The 24929-nt window shown below is 38.4% G+C and overlaps 1 protein-coding gene across 1 annotated transcript in view; it reads left to right on the top strand.

The window, feature by feature from the left end:
• LOC126470278 (nonsense-mediated mRNA decay factor SMG7-like) overlaps positions 1 to 24929 on the top strand; it is a 212297-nt gene that overhangs the window by 58491 nt on the left and 128877 nt on the right. Inside the window, exons 5-9 of the mRNA XM_050098027.1 lie at positions 3217 to 3279; positions 6818 to 6884; positions 7003 to 7090; positions 7682 to 7810; positions 18352 to 18473. Coding sequence (XP_049953984.1) covers positions 6826 to 6884; positions 7003 to 7090; positions 7682 to 7810; positions 18352 to 18473 — 398 coding nt within the window. The 5' untranslated portion in view covers positions 3217 to 3279; positions 6818 to 6825. The remainder of the gene's footprint in view (positions 1 to 3216; positions 3280 to 6817; positions 6885 to 7002; positions 7091 to 7681; positions 7811 to 18351; positions 18474 to 24929) is intronic.

The raw sequence follows: 24929 nt of genomic DNA, 5'->3' as shown, positions 1-24929 counted from the left end.
GGAATCAACATGGATTCCGGAAACAGCGATCGTGAGAGACCCAACTCGCCTTATTTGTTCATGAGACCCAGAAAATATTAGATACAGGCTCCCAGGTATATGCTATTTTTCTTGACTTCCGGAAGGTGTTCGATACAGTTCCGCACTGTCGCCTGATAAACAAAGTAAGAGCCTACGGAATATCAGACCAGCTGTGTGGCTGGATTGAAGAGTTTTTAGCAAACAGAACACAGCATGTTGTTATCAATGGAGAGACGTCTACAGACGTTAAAGTAACCTCTGGCGTGCCACAGGGGAGTGTTATGGGACCATTGCTTTTCACAATATATATAAATGACTTAGTAGATAGTGTCGGAAGTTCCATGCGGCTTTTCGCGGATGATGCTGTAGTATACAGAGAAGTTGCTGCATTAGAAAATTGTAGCGAAATACAGGAAGATCTGCAGCGGATAGGCACTTGGTGCAGGGAGTGGCAACTGACCCTTAACATAGACAAATGTAATGTATTGCGAATACATAGAAAGAAGGATCCTTTATTGTATGATTATATGATAGCGGAACAAACACTGGTAGCAGTTACTTCTGTAAAATATCTGGGAGTATGCGTACGGAACGAATTGAAGTGGAATGATCTTATAAAATTAATTGTTGGTAAGGCGGGTACCAGGTTGAGATTCATTGGGAGAGTGCTTAGAAAATGTAGTCCATCAACAAAGGAGGTGGCTTACAAAACACTCGTTTGACCTATACTTGAGTATTGCTCATCAGTGTGGGATCCGTACCAGATCGGTCTGACGGAGGAGATAGAGAAGATCCAAAGAAGAGCGGCGCGTTTCGTCACCGGGTTATTTGGTAACCGTGATAGCGTTACGGAGATGTTTAATAAACTCAAGTGGCAGACTCTGCAAGAGAGGCGCTCTGCATCGCGGTGTAGCTTGCTGTCCAGGTTTCGAGAGGGTGCGTTTCTGGATGAGGTATCGAATATATTGCTTCCCCCTACTTATACCTCCCGAGGAGATCACGAATGTAAAATTAGAGAGATTAGAGCGCGCACGGAGGCTTTCAGACAGTCGTTCTTCCCGCGAACCATACGCGACTGGAACAGGAAAGGGAGGTAATGACAGTGGCACGTAAAGTGCCCTCCGCCACACACCGTTGGGTGGCTTGCGGAATATCAATGTCGATGTAGATGTACTGCGCTAATTTTGGACTTTGTGTGGTAACTTTGAGGAACTTACTGGAGCACATGTCGTATGACACCTTGGTTGGGTGTGTGATGCCTTTAGTACTCTGTGATGTAAAGCGAGAGACTTGTTTGTTTCAAGAATGTGGTAACTGCCATGGAAAGGGAGGACTGTCTTTACAGACACTTGGCCTGGAAGACGTAGCAGATAACTCTGCATAAATTACATATCCAACATGGGAGGAAAATAAACTAATTAAGTAAACTGTTGCCTTTGACAGTTTCATTGATGAATTTGGTAAATGGTCAGTGAAAGCAGTAACACATTAGCATCTGAAGACATTGCAACAACACCACATTGCACAAGTGACAGGGTGTGTACAGGCTGACGAACTATGTTTAGTGCTTCACTGTGATTTTCCTAAGAACTGGTCTGTAATTCTCCCACAAGAAGTACAACAGTATCATTGGAGTAATGAGCAGGTTTCAGTTTTTACAGGAGTGACATACTTCCAAAACAAGACCACAAATGTTGCAATTATAAATGATGACACTAGACATGACTCAGCACATGCTTTGCTAGCAATGTGCAAAATTCTTCAACTGCAAACAGAGGCAGAGATCATCATTATTTCTGATGGTGTTCCTAGTCATTTTAAAAATCGTTACCAGCTGTCTGAATTAAGTCGCTTTCGCCAACTGACTGGGTATACAGTGCTACTGGTCATGGGAAGGGGCCTCGTGATGGTGTGGGCAGCCTGCTGAAGCACTATGCTACAAAACATAATCTTTACAGACCAAATACAGCTGTGATTCAGAATGCTGATGCATTTACGAGAGTCGTGAAATTTTACACATCCACAGCCCTCATTCTTTTGCCCAAAGAGGAAATCAAAGAATTCTGTGAGTGGAAAAAAAAGAATATTCCAAACTAACTTCAGCTGTGATAGGAACACAGACAACACATCTTTCGACTCAAAGTGATGGGCTAACTCATATTGCATGCACATTAAAGAGCAAGAAAGAAGAAATTTTGTTTGTTCGGCCATCACCTCAGAAACAGCAGGATAATTTTCAGATTCACAACCTGAGACGGGGGATGTTTGTGGTGTGTGTGTGTGTGTGTGTGTGTGTGTGTGTGTGTGTGTGTGTGTGTGTGTGTGTGTGTGTCTGGTGGATTGCAGAAATTGTAGACACCAGTTATTAGTTAAACGATACTGTAGTGAACTTTATGCTACCACGTGGACCAGCTGCTGGATATAGGTTTCCAGGTGAAGGACGGCAGCAATGCCATTAGTGTTCACTTCCTGTTTACAATGTTTTGAAGATTGTAAGTGCTCCAGTTCCTATTGGTTCAACAGGAAGGCATCACTCTATATCAAAGGAAGATACTGAAGCAGTGGAACACATTTTTAGTTCATTGACTGGCTAATTTCAGTGCAAAACAGAGTGCACAGAAGTTGTATAAATTGAAACCTTTAAGTCTTTGGACCTTTCACATACTTCTTGGAACCATTTAAAATGCTTGAAAAATGAGTGTCTTACTCATCTTTCAAAACTAAAATATGTTACATAAGGCTAGGTTTTGAATTTTATGAGCCTATTATGTGCTAATCATAAACCAGTTATCTTTCAAATGAAAAAAAAAAAAAACCGACAAAATATCAAGACTTGTACCAGAAATACAGCATTTTAAAACTTTTTACAAAACTCGCATCTTCAAAATGGTATGTGCAGTGTCATCTTTGGAGGGCTGTATCTCGGAGCAGAAATTTTTTTGAGAAAAGAATAAAATTTGTGTTCCTTACTTAGTCCTTCATTTTAAGCCTACCTGAATTGATATGGTTTACTCCGTAGATTCTCCATCATTTGGAGGGGTATTGAATACAAAATTAATTTTTTTTCCCCCTAAAAGAAACTGTGGGAGTGTCTTAGCATGTTGTATAACTGTACCATGTTGTTAGCTTGTTGTAAAATAATTAACTTTTTGGTAATTTTCTGTGGTCTGTTAACAGTTTTCCTGTCTGTTTCAGGAGGAGAAAGATGATAATTCATTCTCTAACATTTTCAGTTAGAAAGAGAAAAATATTTAAGCCGTAAGTCTGTAAATTGTAAAGATATTCATTAGATAGTGTGCAGTTTTACTTTGACTGCATAAATATTACTTGGGCCAATAAAGTAAATAGCAGTTGTACGAGGGTTGGAACTTTAATAGTGGCAACTATTTATTTACAGCTCATACAAAATAGATATGTGTTTCAAAGTTTTACTGGCCTTCAAACTAGTCACCAGCATTGTGTATAACCCGTTGCCAGCGATGTGGAAGTCGTTGGATACTCTTCGCAGTGCCAGTTGTGTTGACAGTTCGAGCAGTGCGGTCTGTTGCCCGACGAATTTGTAGCAGTTGTGAAGCAAATGCTGTGAAGTGTTTCCTTCAGTTTAGAAACAGTTGAACTCACGAGGACTTAAGTCAGGGGAGTGCAGTAGGTGGTATAGCACTTAGCAGCCTCATCAGTCAAACAAATCAGTAACAGCTTGCACTGTACATGCTTGCAAAATGATGGTCAGATCCTGCAGAAAGTGTCATCACTTCTGTCTCTAAGCTGGTCGTAGGTTGTATTCCAAAAATGAACAGTATTTTCTGTGAATATTGTCAATGGCCTTGCCGCAGTGGTTACACCGGTTCCTGTCAGATCACCGAAGTTAAGTGCTGTCGGACTGGGCTAGCACTTGTATGGGTGACCGTCCAGTCTGCCGAGCGATGTTGGCAAGTGGGGTGCTCTCAGCCCTTCTGAGGCAAGCTAAGGAGCTACTTGATTGAGAAGCAGTGGCTCTGGTCTCGTAAACTGATATACGGCCGGTAGAGCGGTGTGCGCTGACCACATGCCCCTCCATATCCGCATCCAGTCATGCCCATGGGCTGAGAATGACACAGTGGCCAGTTGGTACCATTGGGCCTTCCAAGGCCTGTTCGGACGAGGGGGGGGGGGGGGGGTTGCTACGTATTGCGCCACCAGACACGGTGAAACTTGGCATTAGGGTCATGAGCACACCTTCACTTTTGTAGGCTTTAAGGAGCTTCTACGCATGTTCAACTGGTGTAACGCAATTGTGTTATAGGTCAAATACATACAGATTTGATTAACAGTGTGCACGGTTCGTAACATGCACTGCTAGTCCTTACCACTCAACTACTATTTTACCACCAGGTGGTAGCACACTGCAGCAGACTTATCTACGTTCGTCATAAATCCTGCTAGGTGGTAGCACACTCCACAGATATGCGAATTCACACACTATATACTAAAATTAGATCGGACATCGGTATGTGTTATAGTTATACTGAGAGAAAAACCCATTTTGTGGCATTCTGAATGAGATATGGTATATAAAGTTTTGGATTTTATCATAGAGTAATCCATTTGAGGTGTTGGGAACCATAAAGCACATCATCGTTGATTGTGAGACTGTAGCATTTATTCGTGCTTCTTACATCTGTTGAGCTTTATCTGTACTGTAGGCCCATATTGTATGTATATTTGAACATTCACAAAAAGCTGTCTCACTGGTTTTTCTAATATTCACTTAAATAGGGGGTCAAAGACGGTGTGCTTTTAGCTCTTGTTGCTCTTAGTGTCTCATTTGTATTCTAGTGAAGTGACCTTGCTAGTAGATAGTACTCCTTGAATTTAATAATTTTCACAAATGCCAATTTGTGTTTGGAGTTGGTTGTCTACTATGCAGGAATCGGCTTTCCTGTGAAGTGTGAACATGCACTCTGTTGAATCTGTATTAAGTGCTAACTGAAAAGAAAATTACCAGTAAAAGTTAGCCACAAAGAAACTAGGGCATTCCAGACCAGATTCATTGTTTGAGAAAGTGACAAAATCAAATAAGGGTGACTACAACTAAATATTTAACAAATAAGTGTAAGTTATGTGAGTGCAATGTAAGAATGCCCGATTTTCAGCCCAAAAGTTAATTCGTTAACTGATACATGAACCAGCAATCTTATGCAATTTTCCAAAGAATTAAAAAGCACGAAAACTCCCACTTGCACAATGCGAAAAAGAGAATAGTGAAAGGTTGAACATTATTTTGTTCTTGCCATAAACTGTACCTGATTATGTATAAAACAACAAAGTTCCACAAAAACAATTCTTCCTTTTTTCAAACAAGTTATGCATATTATTATTTCATTAGCATCATCATCATTGTTATTGTTATTATTATTATTATTATTATTATTATTGACAGCAGCAGAAGTTTTATAAATATGTTGATGAGCATAAGTTTTATACAGCAGGTGCTATCAATTTCGCACTCACATTTATCTGAATTTAAAAATTTGTGAACACCCAGAATGTATATCTACAAGTCACCACGGGGCAGTTCAAATCCCTGTCTGACCATCCAGGTTTAGGTTTTCTGTAGTCTCCCCTAAATTGTGTAATGCAAATGCTTAGATAGTTGCCTTGAGAAGGACGCAATTGATTTCCTTTCCCATTCTCTACCCAGGCTGAGGTTGTGCTCCACCTCCAGTGATCTCATTAATGGGCTGTTTAAGACTTACCTTTCTGTGTCACATTCAGCTTTGTTGACTGTTATTGCATGACTGCTTGATTGCGTTCATATTGGATGGCAATGATTGCTAGGTCACAGTTCAAAGTTATGTAGAATGCTGATTGAATCAAATGAATAATTAGAGAATTGATATCACCCTTTGATTGGAAGGTTTGTCTAAGTCACAAGAGGGTGCAGATAGTTTCTGAGCAGTCTTTCACAATGACCATAAACTGTTGTGTATAAGAAAATCGTAGGACCTCTTACACTTGGATAAGCACTACTGACCTGCATTTCCTCTGTTAATTAATGAGAATTGCACAATGCAGGAATGCCACTAGAAAATCAAATGACTTGACATCGTGATTCATCTACAGTACATGAGTCCAGGCAAATGTGCTGCATCTTATGTAATGACCTACAGTCTCTCTCTCTCTCTCTCTCTCTCTCTCTCTCTCTCTCTCTCTCTCTCTCTCTCTCTGATTTGTCTTCTTATTCAATATACTATGTAAGTATTTTCTTGTAATATTAAATTGGATTTTTTAAACTGTGGTTATTGAATAGAACAGTGCATAACAAATGAAATATTTTACTTTGTCTGTAAATGATAATTTTGTTGTCAAAATTCTTGATGATGACATTTTGCTAGAATGTCTAATTTTGGCAGTAATAGCAGTATTGAAGTCAGTAGTTGCTATGGGTATACCATGGGATTGTGGAAGTAATTGTATTATTCTTTTGGAACAGTGTCAAATCAAGGCCCATTTTCTTGGAAGTCCTCCAATCTTCAGATTCCCTATTAGATGGAAGTGTGTGTCATCATTATATTATTTTTATTCCTTACATAAATATTTATCGTACTTCTTGCCAGAGACACTTTCTAGTTTTTGTGATCTTGTTATGCTATTTTTTGTGATCTTGTTATGCTATGTGGCACTATTCAGTGTATGGGTTCTGTGTCTAATGACTTAATTATTAATTGATGGCTGAACCCTAATTGTTCTCACATCCCTCCAGACGTAAATAATCTGTTAGTAATAATTTTATATAGTATTGCTGTGGTAATTACAGGTGCCCCGATGTCCGTGTGTGAATCTTTACTCAGCATGGTGCTGCAGTCTGTTGAAAATGTTCTAAAGTGAGTATCTGCTTTTCTCTCATATCAGTTATATCAAGAAGCCATTATGTTTCAATTTCATAATTTTCTGTTTGTGAAATGATTGTTTATTTTACATTGTTTCTTTTTATGTCGACAGAAAAGCTGAAACGTTAAAGGACCAGCTAATGAACATAGAAAATATTGCATGTGATAAAGATGGTATGGTTTGTCAGCAAAAGCTCCAGGTATGTTTGTTTATTTCCTGTGATTATTCTCCATTTGCGTAACTGATAGTTTTAATTGAAAATGCCATTTCGAATAAAATTGTATCCAAATTATGAAATGTATTGCTTTTTATTGTAATATTTTAACAACAAAAATTGCTACAATGTAACCCGTATTTTTAAGTTGCCAAAAGAGTTTAAAATGTTGATTTATTACTGTCATAATGAAGTTTCAGCTTTATGTTCAAATTTCTTCATGTTGACACCAAGCGAGATGGCGCAGTGGTTAGCACACTAGACTCGCATTCTCGAGGACGACGGTTCAATCCCGCATCCGGCCATCCTGATATAGGTTTTCCGTGATTTCCCTAAATCGCTCCGGGCAAATGCCGGGATGGTTTCTCTGAAAGGGCTAAGAGCACGACCGACTTCCTCCCCCATCCTTCCCCAATCCAATGAGACTGATGACCTCGCTGTTTGGTCTCTTCCCCCAAACAACCCAACCAACAAACCTCTTCATGTTGAATTACAGAAAGTGTCACAACTTCTTTCAAAAATGAAGTAGAGATACATTAGTGTATTTTTAAAGTTTGGGTTATTCTTCGTTTTCAGAGAATATATCATGATGCCCTTATCCGCGATTTGGAGTATTCATTAGATCATAAGGCTGAAGTTGACCTATGGAATCATGGTTTTCGAAACAGTATTGTTACTCTGCAGAGCCTTGCAAGAGATAAAAAGGTGAGGATAATGTTTATTATAAAAAAGACAAACAATACCAATATCTTTAGAATCTCCTCTCTCTCTCTCTCTCTCTCTCTCTCTCTCTCTCTCTCTCTCTCTCTCTTTCTCAGTAAAGAAAAATGTTTACCCTCTGCACCTGCATGCCTGTTAAACTGTAAAATTTGTGTCAGGTGACAGCTCTTGTTTGTGTTTGGCAAAGAGCGAACCAACATATGCATTTTGTTGCACATAATTGACAATGTGTCAATTTTGTGATGTGTATAAATGTGGAAAGGTAATGTGGAGTGACTGTCACTATCATTATATGTTAAAATAAGTATGTGGTACATATTTGTTAAGTTTGACATCATTGGCTTTAAAGGAAAAATACTGCAGATGAAAGCCTAATGCATGTTGGTTGGGCCTAATTGGAGAACAACTCAGGAAATGAACCCATAACACTTGGGGTTAGATTTGGCAAAACCTTGTAGAGCATGACCTGCAGGCTAGTCAGTGCCATCATTCCTCTGTTGTCAGCTCTGGAGCTTATGTTGCTTGCAGATGTGGAGTGTGGTATGCTTTCAATAACTGCAGTCTTTGGTAAACCTTTGTATCAAAGGGGCAGTTGACTTCTGAGACATCTACAGCACACCAGCTATGATCACTTTGCTTGGGTGTGTAGGATTTTACTTGAGTCCAGATGAATTCTGCTATCTGCTGATAACACCCCAAATGGAATGGATGTACTGTCTGATGATCACAATCTGAGTGTAAGACCCCAGTTGAAAATAATAATTTGCACCCTAATATGTCACAATAAAAGGTTTCTTGGTACTCTGAAAAGGCTACATAATTTTATTCTGACAGTACATTAATGATGGACGTGAAACAGGAAGACAGTCTGCATTGCCGCATGTTTCCTCAAATTGTCCTGGAAATAATATAATTGAACACGACCAATCAGCTTTCAATGAGTTAATGTAGACCCGAGGCTGCAGAGAAAATTGTAAAACATGGATAATTCAAAATAAATGTGTGTTTACCAGGAAAAGCTACTTGCTGTATTTGCAAAACATTCTACATGTGATATTTGAAAGCCACTGCATTACTTACCCACCTAACATTGCTATAGGTAAACAAATTTTTTGCTACATCCTCTGATAACTGATCAGTGCCTTGGTGTGTGTGACAGTGTTCCCTTAATTGTGTCATCTCTGCTCATGTCCTCCACTGAATACACTGTGTTATTGGTATCTATATCTTCACAATCGGAAATTTGTCTAAAAAAAAGTCAGTCAAACGAGTATCAGTATCGTATTCCATATTATTATTGACCTTAAAAGCTGCTTTCAGCAGTGGGTGTCATCATTTTTTTCCATTTCAAAGCTACTGTTATCATCTTTATTTTCTCCCAGGCCATGCAAGTACTGTATATTTCCTTGAGCATGTTCTGGGATTTCCAGAAACTGAGGATCTTTCATAAGATTCAACCAGCAGTCTTGTTTCACAGCTGTGCTCACACCTTATTCACTGGTTGTAAGAGTGACATAAGACAAGTGGAAGATACCTCGCAAAAACTACAGGCAGATTTGAAAAATTCGTGCCCCAAGCTATGCAGTTAGCACAGATGTCCCTGAAACACCAGTCATTGGGGAAAAAATTGAAAGTGAAAAAAGAAAGAAAGAAAAAGGGGGACAAAGGCGTCTCAGATGTGTCACATTTGTTCTGTCATGTGTGTCAAATGATACCCCTTGGGCAATCAGTGAGATTCAGTAGCCCTTGAAACCACCAACTCTTTCTGGACTGCCAAACTCTACAGCAAGGCAACAATGAGAAATAACTTCATGGGTCCTGCTGTATCAGTGGCACATAAATTGGAATGAAATGCATATGGGAAAGGTTTTCAGGCAATTTTTAAACATTCACTTCCAACAAAATGTAACTATAACTTGGAAATTAAATGTGGATCACATCACTTACATTTAGAACTTTCAGATCAGACACAACCTTCAATTTCAGTATATGTGCCAAGAATACAGATGTTATGTACCAGGGATAGTTCCACCACTGCTGAACTGGTTTGGACAATGGAATGAATGACATCCAATTACTATATGGATACATGAATGATATTTGTAACGTTTTGAAGATGATGATTCCTTACAGTGTTTCTGAATGTTTTTCACTTTTGTCTAAGGAAATGAGGTACCGAACAACTGATGGACTGGCACCATATTTCCAAGAGCAAATTCTAGAAGAACCACATTCTTCATATTACACATTGAGTTTCGGTAAAACTACCTATGTTAAAGATAAAAAGAGAATGGCAGATATTACAATCAATCATAACATTGTGATCAGAGAGTAAGTGTTGCTTAACAAAGTGTCACTTAAGAACTTTCTTTACTAGTAAAGCAGATTGTGAAACAGTGCATCAGAAATTATGTGAAGCACTTCCTGAAGCCTACTTGTTCCTAAATAAATGCCTTATGCGGGGATCCAATGGACATAATGTCTGTAAAAAGGGGTTTTCATCTTTTAGATAGTGATGTCCAATAGACCTGGGTCAGACAGTTAGTGATGTCCAATATACCTGGGTCAGACAGTTTATAAACATCGGAACTTGCAATATTCGTTCAATGTGTAATGCTTTGGAGCATTTAGATGCAGAAGCACCCAAATTTCTGGTCAGTATTTACCATTATTTTGATGGTTGACCTGTTTGCTGGAAAGAATCTGAAGGAATTCTGTCTAACTGTAACATTCCACGTAACAGGTTTTTGAGGCATACAGGCACAAGGTGACGTACTTCAGGACCTTCAGCCAACAGGATTTTGGAACAGTGGGGCGGTATTCAATATTACTTTTTTAAGCTTTTACCTCCAAAAGAGAGTTCTGATACTATTGAGTCGAAATCATATAATGCCATTGCTTTGAAAAAAAATGGAAAAAAAAAAACTTTTAATGAAACTGGAACTTCAGTTCATAACGTCATCTGCAGAACTATTCAGTAAGTTCACACAACATTTTCAAAGCCAAACACCTTCGATTCACGAGTTGCATACAGAAATAGAAAACATACTTCAAACCTGTTTGGCTTGTGTTTTGAAGGCTTCTACTTTGAGAAAAATTGAGAGTATTTTGAAACTTCTTCATTATGAATGCTTTACACTGGATAATATGTTTCATCTTATACAGCTAGTTGTTAAAGGGGAAGTAACTGAAGAGTGTAGGGAAGTGGAATAATGTGACAAGTTGTGATTTCTAAAGAATGCCTAGGATGGCCCAGCTTTCAATATTGAAGATATTGACAGTTACTGGTAGTGGCACATATCTAAAAGAGACCCATCATGCAAAAAAGACACATCATCCATAAAGTTACAGAATCCAAATGTTTCAAAACTTATTAAGGCTCCTCTTATACTATCCCATTGAAATGCAGACATAGAAAGAAGATATTCCATTTCAAAGCACACATTAGGAGTGAACTAGACAGCAATTTTTGTACATTGTTTAGACTATGAGGGTTGCTTTGTGACAATATCCCATTTATTTCCTGTGCACATTGACTCGCAGCTCACTAGATATTGACAGCAAGCACATGCAAATTATACTGCTTGTAAGGAAGAATGTGAAAGGAAAAGAAAATTTCAGCCAGGGGAAAAACAAAAAGAGGAACAAAACCAGAGGCACCTTGAAGAGGAGATTAAAAAGATGAAAAACATGTGAAAACCAATCGATTATGAGACAGCTGCTCTAAAAGGTGGGAAAATAGGACACCAACTAGAGGAGGCATGAGAAAACTTTTCTCTCAGGTTATGGTTAAACAGAATAAAGTACTGGGAAAAAAATTTAAAGGCAACTAAACTGACCCAAGGTATGCTTGAGAGGACACAAAACATGAAAGCAGGAGAGGGAGTGAAAGAAAGGGAGCTTGAAACAGTCCAGAAAAATCTTAGGAAAAGAAAGTCTAGTATGATTACTTCATTTTTTGCTAAGATTCCTAAGAAACAGTAATCCAAAAATATTTTGTTGATCTTTTTCCAGTATTAAAGTGTAGGATATCATTAGCTGTAGAACTTTGATGTAAATTTTGTGTATGAATTAAGATTACCAATATCGAATTACCAGTACCGAATTACCAATGTATCTGCATATATTAATAAAGTTGTATTGCAAGAAAAGAATGACCACACACTATCGAGAATCACAGTAGAGAAATTGATTATGGTCTTAACTGGCCTGTTTGGCAGGAGAATATGAAAAATGAAAACAATTCATTTGCGCCATATCTGTTTATTTAAATAATTTCACGTTTTTCAAGTATTTTGCCACTTTTCTCACCTTTTACACGTGGTACCATGCCTCCTCACCTTGTACAAGAGAGGTTTCACAAACCTGTAAGCTTCCTAATGCTTTGGCCTCTACCATAGGGAGGAGAATGATTTTTGTTTTGTTTAAGTTGAGAGCTGTATAGCTATGAAATGATGTATTCCATTTACATAGTTTCCCCTCCATTGTGTTGCATACAAAATAAATGTAATTTACTCTCCTTTGTGTAAATTCTGACAGAGCAGCTTAGTAACGGATTTGTTTGTGAAAATTCTTTTTGTAGTCTGATCCCACAGGGATGGAATAAATTTTCTTGTGCTTACATAAAGTATTGTATTTATGCAGTAAAGTAAAAGATCTGTGTAGCTTCATACTTATCGTACAGTTCCTCAGCAAATGTTTCAGTGGACCTTATCCTGAATCTCCCCTCTGTTACCAATAATAATCACCACTTGTTCTCATGCACACTTTTATGAATTCTATCACTCATTGTGCGCATTCATTTTAAGCGAGAAAGAAGTTAGAATAACATGAAAAGTAAAAAAAGTGTATTCATCTGTTTCTTGTAGTTCTTCGTTGAAATTATGGCTCGTTCAGTAATAGTAGGCACGCCAGGTTCTTGACAAATAAGGTCTCTGCTACAGAGTATATTTTTATTGATCTTTTTTATTTTCTTCATGTCAGATTTCAGAATAATTTCACAACTCTGGTTTCCATGCTTTAACATAGCAATTTCATGACACGTACTTCACAGTATTCCTCCATAACTAACCTAACCACTACTACTTCTGATACTCCACATCTGGCTAACACACAATTACTGCCACTGGATACTCCATAATAGACTGTATTGTCCAGATACACAAAAATCAACAAAGATACCATAGCTCACAGCTCACATATATTTGAATACATCAATGTTTACATCCAAAAATATTTGTACAGCATTGACACAATCAAGTTCATATTCTTGAGGGGAAAAAACCTTGTTTCACCAGGGGACTCCTCATCATATCTAGAAATAAACTTTCCTGTAGACAAAAGGGACGGGACTATATGAGCTGAGCGGAATAAAGCTAAATGGGAGAAACAACTGCTATTTATGTGGTTGCTTGGTTATGTGAATGATTAGTGTTGTTATAATTACAAGCGAAATCCATAGATTCAGGCTACCAGAGTGGAAACAAACGACTGACAGGAACAACAGGTAAGAAAGATTACATATTAACGTCTCGGTGTATCCAAGAAAGTGACATTTTGACAGAAAATTTTTGGCCAGATCGCTACACTAGAAAGGGCCGGTTGTACAGTTATCGGCTAGCACCTGTGTAAGTTCTATTCTGGGAGTAGCATGGAAAACGCATTGTACTAATACGTAATAATGCCTAACCGGAGAATAATTGGTGGATAACTAAACCGGTGGTTCTCTCAGGTTTAGTAAAGTTAACCAGAGAATGAGTTTTGACAATGGTAGGAAGAGTTACAGAATTAGTGATGACAAGATTGTTTGTTAGAACAAGGAAGGAGAAGAAACGGCGACATCACACAAATTACGGGTGACTATGACGATTCCAAATTTATACAAAAATTTCATACTACTACTTTTCAATCTCATGCTTGAGAAACTCGAACGTATGAATGAAATGTGAAACTATTTTTTAATGTAAAGCTTTTTGCTTGTAGTCGGCCAAATAGGCATTTCGCATTGGTACTTCGTGAATTATATTCTGTCGTATTATAAAAATGACCATTATTCCCAAAACAGTCTCACTTATTTGGTGTGGGTTAAAGTTGCTGCAATATTAGAAAGGCCTATTTTGTTTTATCTAGCAGACAGTGACAAAATAGATGTAATCAGATTGAGAAACCACACCAGTCTTGGGTACAATTTGTATTAACAGCTTTTTTCAGTATTGCACTACGACATTTCGACTTCCTCATGTAGCAAAATTTTTGACGAACTTTGATGAGGTAATAGATTTTTGCCAAGAAAGGAAAGTAAAAAATGTGAAGCTGTAGCAAGATAAGAGAGGAAAAAACCCTAGGTCCCAAGGATTGAAGAAATGTGTACTGTGTTGCTTGTCTCTTGTCTTTACTGGTTTTATGTAGCCTATATTTAGTTTTATGTCACACAGAACAGCAAGTTATTAGCTAATAGGCAAAAAAGATGCAATTTTTTTTTTTTTTAAAAAAAAAAAAAAAAAGAGGGGCAGGGTGTCAAACTGGCCACCTGGGAGCAGGAGAAGCACTACAGGACATTGCAGTTTCCACTGTCCTGAATATAATTTGATGGCATCCATTACAAAATATTATGCATTTGAATTCCACAGTGACGTGCGGGAGACGAATGCTGTGTGAAGGGGCGTGGCACTGCACTTTGGCACACTTAAGACCAAGTAACAAGATTTACATTTCCTCGAAGATATATGTTTCATGTATCGGACTCTTCAGAAAGATGTGCACTACAAAATGAACACATTTTCGAAAAGTAGTCTCAAACGCTCGTGGGAGGGGGGTGGGGGCGCCACTGTCTAGTATTGCCCCAGTTCGGAAATATCGTAGATCCGGGGCTGATGTGCAGAGCAGTCTGTTAGAGTGGGAGGGGGGGGGGGGTAGTCTCCATGTGACCCGTGCCTACATGTAGTGATTTTGCGGTTTCCTCTTTGTTTACTACTCTCATGTCAAATGAAAACAAAACTGATTTCTGTGGCTGGGAGCTATCAAGTGAATTAAAACACGTTCACATAATTACGGAAGGCGAAAATATGTTATTAGTTTCATATTTTATTTTATTTCCACCTTTCTGACTGTCAAGCATTAATTGCCTTACAGAACAATGAAGGTTGTTTTTTTTTTCCTAAAGAAATTTGGCTTTTATTGAGATTTTCTGCTTAGGCAGTCAATTTATTTGAAATGAAGTGTTTAATTGTACACTATTGGCTGCGTTTCAAGTGCACATTTTCATCTTCTAGCAGGTATGGCATTATGCCATAATAAAGAACCCAACATGAGATAATACAGTACTGGTACTCCAAGAAAATTTGCATCCCGAAAATCACACTGAAAAGCTTAATATCGGGTTGAGGTCTACGTAATTGGGAATCTGGACATAAGAATGTACACTTAAAGGCGAATTACACATTTTAGTATGGTTCAAGAAATTCTGATGCTCTTGGAGTATCCTCTTATATCTTGTTTCTTTTATGACATAATGTAAGATCTTTTAATGTTTCACACATACGAACATACGAACTTCCTATGTCATCGTAGCTGCACAAGCGCTGTGACGCCTCATCGAATTGTGTTTTGAAAAGTGTTATTTTCAAAGTAAATTTCCTTTTAAGCAAGATTAACTATGTGCAAGAATAATTTCTTAAATTGTAGAGTGTTTGACTCTCATTTAAAAATCAACTCTTCAGAAAAATTTTGCGCCCAGAAGGCCAGAGATTTATGTCGGTGTCAAAAATTTTACTGGCACAATTTGTGTGATGTATCTTAAAGTGTAACACGTGCAAAAAAGATAAACCTTCTGTGTGAAAGCTTGTAGCTTATTAATCTTAGAGACAAATATTATTTGTGAAAGCTTTGCTTTCCTTGTAGCAACACTATGTGTATTAATTTAAACCATTAACTTTTCCTATTTGTATGTTCGCGCTACTCAACAATGATGTTGCTGACTAAATCACCCGTCCTATAATCTGAATATCCGCTGTCATGGGCTTGCGAGATCACGTGACATGAGCTGTGACTGGCTTATGAAAAATGCATCACATTCTCGATTTCAATACTTCAGAAAGTAACATGCGGTGTTTGGTGGAATTCGCATTTATACTTTCATAACACGAAAATATGCAGCGTATGTGTTGCTGCACATCAAGGATCATTCCAGAACGTGTTTTTCCCTCCCAGAATTTCATTTTCTAAAGTGCCGGAAAATTCTATGCCGTTGTATAAAACCATAGCCATTCAAAGGACTGATAAGTATTACAGTTCCGAGGGAAAGTGTACTGTCACTTAACACATCAAAAGTGTATTTTCGCCTGGGAGAAAGTGTATTTTTAACCAGGATATCTGGGAAAAATCTGGGATTTTTTTTTTTTCTTTGTCTGCGTATACACCCTGGACATACAAATTTAAAAGGTTGTCACGCTACATGAGTAAAGACAAAGGAATTTTTAGTTCTTTGAAATTGACCGTTAAAGTGCTGATTTTTGATTGGAATGTTTGTTTTTGCAAAAACTTCAGAACTTTTTTCTTATGAAATGGCCTTTGTTTTCTTTGTTTGGCTGCATTTAAGCTTTCAAAAATTATTCTGTTGAAAATCAAGTACTATAACCTGATTTTCCAGAAATGTGGCTCGTGGAAGAGGGTCAAAATAAGCAAGCACGTCTTGGCTTATCTGTAGATACTTGTCTATTTTTGAGAAAACAATGGTCAAAGTTCTTGAGGTACTTTATGTGCCTTTTAGCGAGTAAATTGTTCAACTGGAGAGGCAGCACAGTGGCTACTGTTGCAGTTTCGCACTTTTGCACCCTGTGTTCAAAACCCATTTATTATTTTTTATTTTTGTTTTTCATGTACCTGCCCTATCCGTAGAAGATTACGACACAGTGTTTTCCATTGTGTATTGAAGTAAAGTTGTCTTTAGTCATAATTCTATGCCTGGTGAATGAATTTAAAAAATGAATAAGAAAATTATTTCAAATGGTTTTTGATGAAATTCCGATAGTGTATCTTGATTCACAACCAACTAAAAGTGCCTGTTTTCAGTAAAGTGATCTGTTATGTGTGATTTTCTACGAAAGTATTGCCAGCATGTGAAATCTTCAGCAATGTTAACGACATTTCTTTCCCAAGTGACATTCATATTGTAGAAAATCTGCCTTTGTGCGATGCTTGTGGTTTTTCAGAATTTCTCTGTTTTGAAGATTTCTATGATCAGTATTATGCAAAGGAATGCACCTTATCTTCCTGAAGAATAAACATAAGAATAAAATATAAGACTTACTATAAGAGTTGATATAAGAATGAAATATAATATGAGAATTTTAAAAGATTGTAACCCCTGAAAATACCATACATACACACATTATATAATAAATGTATGACATTAATTGTGAAACCCAGTTGTAATTTTACAATGAATATAACACCCTTGTTCCCCGTAACTTGATAAGAAACATTCCTGTAGTAATCTTCTACAGACATGGGTAGATATATGAAAGAAAATAAAATAAAATAAAACAATAATTGGATTTTGAACATGGGGCGCAAAAGGGAGAGGCCACAACAGTAGCAACTGTGTCACTATTCTGGCTAAGATACTTGCGCACTACATGTCACCTAAATTAAATTCAAAACTTTGATTGCTGTTTTCTCAGAAGCAGTCTAGTATCTGTGGATAAGCTGGGACATGTGTTCACTTATTTTGACTCCTCTTCCATGGAGTGACGTTTCAGGGAAATCGGGTTATGGCACATGTCATGCTGACATTGTTAGTTGAAGGTCTGGAAATACCAACCCGTCAGGACATTATTAAAATGTGCTTAATGTACAAATGGGAGACAGCCTAAATGGATTCCTCAACTGTTTAATCGATCTTTTTTTTTTTTTTTTTTTTTGTTTCAGTGTAAACATGATAGTCATACATTTTTCAGAGATAACTATTAAATAAGTTTTGAAATTGAAGGGATGTCAGTTATTTGGTGCATTCTCCTGGCAGTGTGCACTAGTGTCACTGTACAAACTGTTGGGCTAAGTCAACAGGAAGGACAATCATATGTAACTGAAAGCATTACTGAATACTGGTGGGCACTGTGGGAATCAAATGTTAATCCGATGTACCTGAAAGGACCCAAGTGGCTGAAAGTAAATGTAAGATGAGAACTTTTTGTCCTAATCATTTTACTTCATAGCTACCGTGTGAGATGAAAAACTTTTTGTAAAATGGTTGTATTTAATGATTGCTATTTCGCACGTTAGGATGACGCTGTTTAATAATTTAAAAATTGATAACCAGATTATGAGTCTATGACTCTTGAAACACATTGCTCTCTGTGTTCATTATCTTTATGTGGTCGTGTACTAAATAAGTATTATGATTGACTTACCGATTCCTACTTCTCATTTGTGAGGTGGATGATATTAAAGTGATATAAAATTGCTTGCTTATCGAAGGACAAGCTAATAGTATTTTCATTCAAGTGGAGCATTTCTATAATTTACAGAATCCCAGGCGTGATGAATCTGAAAATAAGCTCACACGATTTCTAGAGTCGGCCACTGCATTTTACTCTGCACTTCTTCATGATGTCTGTTCTGCTTTCGATCTAGAGCTACCGTTTAGAAGGTAAAGTAAAATAATTGTCTTTCACATGCAGAAATAACTGTGTTGTTGAGCATACACTAATTGTTAAATTAATAAATTTGTTGTAAATTTTGAGACTCTAACCTGCTGAATGTTACTGTTGTTCGTATAATACTCGGTAATATTGTAGACTAATTTAATTCACACAGATTTTTGTAACTTAGTAAAAATATGATAAAATTTAGTTCATTTAATATTATTTGTAATTTTTACTGAGAAAGTGCATTTTAATTGTAAAACTGGGGTGTCCCATGTCATAATGAGAAGTAACAGCTGTGATCTGTGGAACATGGGAATAATTAACCTGAGCATTCACAGATTAGAACTTTACTACACCTGATGATAGATCACTAGGCTTGCAAAATTGCTCATAGAGAGATGAGCATATAAGGCACACAAATGTTACATAATTTAACTAATTGATTTATACTAACACGCACACACACACATGAACTTTCATTTTTCTAGACAATCCACTTCAAGGATTGCTCATCTTACTGAACACTATGGGGTATGGAGAGCCATGGGATCTTTGTCTTTTGCTTTTGGGCTCTGTACAAGAGTATATTGTTTTCTGCCCCCATCTGTCTGTGACACACATGGACCAAACAACAGGTTCACTATCTTTTGCATGGGTTACCACTAACAAAGGAACATACTGTTGTTCTCAGTGTGTTGTCGTGATTTTTGGTGTAGTGGATTACAGGAAAGAACCACAAGAACCATTTATCAGAATTAAATGGGAATAATAGTTCTACATTATTTTGAAGAGCATGAGTCTGCTGTGTGGTTGGGGAGCATATGTGCACTAAAAAAAGTGATAATGTAACTCAAAAGGTAATACCGAATGAGCTGGTGCAGTGGCAAGACACTAGACAAACAGTCGGGAGGAAACCAGATCTAATCCCCCTTCTAGCCATCCAGATTTCAGTTTGACGTGGATTCCTTAAATCACATGAGCAAATATCAAGATAGTCCCCCATGTCACATTTGCCAGTTTGTGGGAATGTAGCCTCCCTGCCAGTCAGGCACTGTAGGTACTATACTGTAGGTCTGGGAAACAAGTACTAGACATTCTCAGGCCATCTGTTTGATTGTTGCAATCAGAATTTTCATCTAATAACAGGCTTGATTCTCCCCAATAACAGTTGGGTATTAATTGTCAATATAATACAGATGTGGCCATTTGGGAAGAGGGTTGTTTGTATCAGGAACAATGGATACATTTTAGAGCGCTCTTTAGGCTTGATGAGGGCTAATTATTATTAGCACAGAAGCAGACGCATGTGAGTTATTCACAGAAATGGCAGCAAAGAGTACAAACAGTATAGAGATTGAGGTTAACTGGCATAACAGAGAACATTTTCTAAACTAACATTGATCAGAAACATGGTAGAACACAGGTGGACTGAAATGCTATCCCTGATTATTTATTGCAGTCTCAGTTGTGGTGTTGTATAGGAGACTTCTATCAGTTTTCCTTGACATGTGGTATTTGGGCTAGAGCAATTTAAATATATGAAATTCGCACAATAGACAATTATTGAAAGGGGGAAGAATTATTTTAAGTGGGAGTGAGCTTGGGCTGCCCTGGTAGACATGAGACACTTTCAGAAATATTATCTAGCTATTTGCTGGAGAATTCTTGCAGTACCGTTGTCAAAGGACAACATAACCAGCAGTCCTAAAATACACGATACTGTTTATGAATGAAAATAATAACTACCAAATGTAACTTGGTAAGACTAAGTTGTGTCTTACCACTTGACTGTCTGCACAAATTTGAGAAGATTCATACTAGACAACATAGCTGCTAACTGAGGGCTTTGTTGCGCAATGCTTGACCATACCCAATAGAATAATTGTGTGTTCTTTTGTCTCATCCTTATTATTAGACAGCATGAAACTAACTAGTCCTTTCAATGCCTTCTGCAGCAACTGTAAACAGGAGACAGGTGGAGCCATTGTGTTTTATAGCCAGCTTTTCCTAAGTGTAACAGGAAAAATTCTGTCTCTCTGAAGTAATGAGTCACGTAATTGGTGGTTAGTTTGCTGCCTGCTGTTGTACCACCAGTGGTGTCCCTGCACTTGGTTGGACTGAAACACACAAAAGCTCTTATGTAATGGTCATTTACCACTGTAATAAGGTTTATGATTTCCAAGAATAAAATGTTACCACAGAGCAAAACATGTGAAAATGTGACAAAAATCTTTAGAAATTAAATATCATGGCCCTCAGTCCATGCTTAAAGGGGGAAGAGAGAAAAAATTATCTTGGAGGGTTGACAGAAATTATTGTTACTGTTCAATTGATCTATTATATTTTGTCTCTGCAAAAATATATACCTTTAAACATACGAGGTACATTCAAGTTCTAAGGCCTCCGATTTTTTTTTCTCCGGACTGGAAAGAGATAGAAACATGCACATTGTTTTAAAATGAGGCCGCGTTCATTGTCAATATGTCCCAGAGATGGCAGCACCGTACGGCAGATCGAATTTTACCGCCAGCGGCGAGAATGGGAACTGTTTTAAATACTTAAAATGGTGATGTTTTCCTTACTTGAATAGTGTGCAATCATTCGTTTTCTGAATTTGCGTGGTGTGAAACCAATTGAAATTCATCAACAGTTGAAGGAGACACGTGGTGATGGAGTTATGGATGTGTCAAAAGTGCGTTCGTGGGTGCGACAGTTTAATGAAGGCAGAACATCGTGTGACGACAAACCGAAACAACCTCGGGCTCGCACAAGCCGGTCTGACGACATGATCGAGAAAGTGGAGAGAATTGTTTTGGGGGATCGCCGAATGACTGTTGAACAGATCGCCTCCAAAGTTGGCATTTCTGTGGGTTCTGTGCACACAATCCTGCGTGACAACCTGAAAATGCGAAAAGTGTCATCCAGGTGGGTGCCACGAATGCTGACGGATGACCACATGGCTGCCCATGTGGCATGTTGCCAAGCAATGTTGACGCGCAATGACAGCATGAATGGGACTTTGTTTTCGTCGGTTGTGACAATGGATGAGGCGTGGATGCCATATTTCAATCCAGAAACAAAGCGCCAGTCAGCTCAATGGAAGTACACAGATTCAGCGCCACCAAAAAAATTTCGGGTAACCGCCAGTGCTGAAAAAATGATGGTGTCCATGTTGTGGGACGGCGAGGGCGTAATCCTTACCCATTGCGTTCCAAAGGGCACTACGGTAACAGGTGCATCCTACGAAAATGTTTTGAAGAACAAATTCCTTCCTGCACTGCAACAAAAACGTCCGGGAAGGGCTGCGCGTGTGCTGTTTCACCAAGACAACGCACCCGCACATTGAGCTAACGTTACGCAACAGTTTCTTCGTGATAACAACTTTGAAGTGATTCCTCATGCTCCCTACTCACCTGACCTGGCTCCTAGTGACTTTTGGCTTTTTCCAACAATGATAGACACTCTCTGTGGCCGCACATTCACCAGCCGTGCTGCTATTGCCTGAGCGATTTTCCAGTGGTCAAAACACTTCTAAAGAAGCCATCGCCGCTGCCATGGAATCATGGCGTCAGCGTTGTGAAAAATGTGTACGTCTGCAGGGCGATTATGTCGAGCAGTAACGCCAGTTTCATCGATTTCGGGTGAGCAGTTAATTAGAAAAAAAAATCGGAGGCCTTAGAACTTGAATGCACCTTGTACAGTCTTCCCTGTTCCTTCCCCATTACACCCACCCTTCTCTTTCCATAAATAGAAACTGCATATACAGGGTGTGTTAGAAAAATGTACACACACTTTGAACTGTCATAGAGAATTTATTTCTTAATGTACAAGGTTAAATTTCTTGTAAAAAGTAAGACTACATTCAAATTTGAAAAATTAGTGTAATTTTTGGTCAAAGTGAATGTTCCAAATGATGATTAAAGCAAGTGTTCAAAATGGTGGCCTTCAACATCAAGACATTTCTGCATAAAAGTCACGATGATTCTGTACTTCACCTCAAAGTGTCCAATAGGATTTATGCATACACCACTTGAAGTTCATCCCAAAGTGTGTCCAGGTTATGTGGTTTATGATGGTACACCACACCTTTCAGAGTATTCTATAGTAAAAAATTGAGCATATTAAGGCCTGGAGAGCAGGCAGGAAGCCACATTGATCCCTTGGTTTCTGTCCTTTGCCCTGGTACATTTTGATGTAGGTATGCTCACAAATCCCTACAATACTGTGGAGGGGCGCCATCTTGTTAATAAAATCTGTCATTACCTTACATTGCATGAATGGCAGGGAAAATGTCATCAAGCATTGATACATACTTTTCTGCAGTTGTTGTCCCTTCAAACTGAAATGGCCCAGTGAGCCCGTTAGGAGACAAACTGCACTACATATGTACACCAGCTAAATTTGCAGCCTTTTTAACAGTATTATGGGGGTCATCTTAAGCCCAGTACCCACCTTTATGGCTGTTGACAGTCCTGTTAAGTTTAAATTGTGCTTCGTTCAAGAAAACAATACTGCCCCAAATCCCTGTTCACATGTAACCATCTCCTGGACACATTCACAAAATTGTACCTGGCAGTCTGCATTGTCGTTGCTTACCCTTGGAATGTACATGTGAATTTTGCAAGGGTTGAACATAAATGTAGATGCTAGATAAGCCTGCAGGTTGTACTGTTGTGTTTGACGACAAACAGCATCTGTGCAATGTCCTCAATACATACAGTTGTGGTCAGAACAGTATTCTGTGTAGTTGTGAGTGCAATATATTGGAGCTAAGTGAATTTGAATATGTGGCAGATACTTCCATAACGAAGACAGCCCAAGTGTTTGATGTTTCAAGAGACATTGTATCAAGGTTTATACTGCATACAGGGAAAGTTGAAAAAGATCATCCACAAAGTAATAATGCAGGCAAAAGGGTGTGTTAAGTGATCGTGACAGATGGTCATTGAATAAGATTGTGGTGAGAAATAAGAGGATGACAGCTGTAAAAGTCACTGCAGAACTGAATGTCACACCCACAAACCCTGTTAGCACCGAAACAGCACAAAGAGAGCTCCATAAGCAGGGAATTGCAGGGCCAGCTTGCAATTCTGAAACCACTCATCAGTGATGCAAATACCCGTAACAGAAATACATGGTGTCAAAGCCACAGGACCTGGATGAGTCTTGTTTCACACCGTTTCCAGCTTCTGGCCGATGACCATTTTTGCTGATTAGGGCCATCCCATAGTACAGTGTTTGTTCCCCAATGGTGATGCTGTGTTCAAAGATGGCTGGCCCCATCTTCACACAGCTCACATCGTCCAAGGCTAGCTTTGTGAGCACGAGGATGAATTGTCGCATTTCCCCTGGCCAACACAGTCACCAGATCTCAGTATTATTGAGCATTTGTGGTCTACTTTGTAGAGAATGGTGTGAGATTGCTATCCACCTCCATCATCATTGATTCAGAATTATCACTATTTTGAAGCAAGGATGGTATAAGATTCCCTTGAAAACCATACAGCACCTGTATTTATCCATTCTGAGATGGCTGTAAGCTGCTTTGAATGCCAAAGGTTTTTCTACCACATATTGCGTTGCATTTTTAGTGATTCCTTATTTTTATCCACCCTGTACATTTCTTCAGAATATGTAGCACACTACTTGTGGTTACCCCACCCTCCCATGACCCTGCCCTTAAAGATTTGTTTGGTGAACACTGAAAGTACCAGCACCTTAACTGTGGATTCATCACTTGCAGCCGTGCATTGTCACCCTTTCAGCCTTTATGCACATCCCACACTGTTCCATGAACCTCAAATTTGTCTCGTAAATGTGTAATAATTAATCTTGATGGTGGATCAGTCCAATATTCAAGTCTCCACTGTGTCTGAACTGCAGCAATATTCTCAAACTACCAGTACCACTTAATAGCCTGCTTCCACTCTTGAAAGCTCAAACGTATGTTCCCCATGTCAGTGTTACTCTGGGTTGCGTAGCTAGATCGATGACTCTGCTACCACCTGTTGGAGAAACATTACATTAGTTTTCGTGGAAATTTAACATTGTAGGTATCAAAGCAAATTTTCTATGACAGTTCAAAGTGTGTGTACATATTTCTGATGCAAACTGTATATTAATCGACTGCTGCCTTATAAGTAAGCAAAAATTAATACTGAGCAATCCAAAATGAATCTAAGGATTACAAATAGCTTTAATTATTTGATGCATAGCCCTGCATTGATAAGGATTTCAGAGACTGGAAAAGAAAGTTAAAAATCAGGTTGTTGAGTAAGCAGAGTGAATTGGAAGCCAATGACTGTGTGGTGAGGAATTGGTGAAAAGTTGTGTGTCATTTTTTAGTGATGAGGCAACCTTCCACAAAGTAGCAAGATTGGCCAGTAGACATTCAAATATGGAGTACATGGAAGCCTTCATGTGTAACTGAACATTAGTGTGACTCACTGAAAGTTAAA

This window comes from Schistocerca serialis, chromosome 3, assembly GCF_023864345.2.
Source record: "Schistocerca serialis cubense isolate TAMUIC-IGC-003099 chromosome 3, iqSchSeri2.2, whole genome shotgun sequence".
In the NCBI taxonomy this organism is placed as follows: domain Eukaryota; kingdom Metazoa; phylum Arthropoda; class Insecta; order Orthoptera; family Acrididae; genus Schistocerca; species Schistocerca serialis.
The sequence above is the reverse complement of the archived record's forward strand: the minus strand, read 5'-3'. Positions and strand labels throughout refer to the sequence as shown.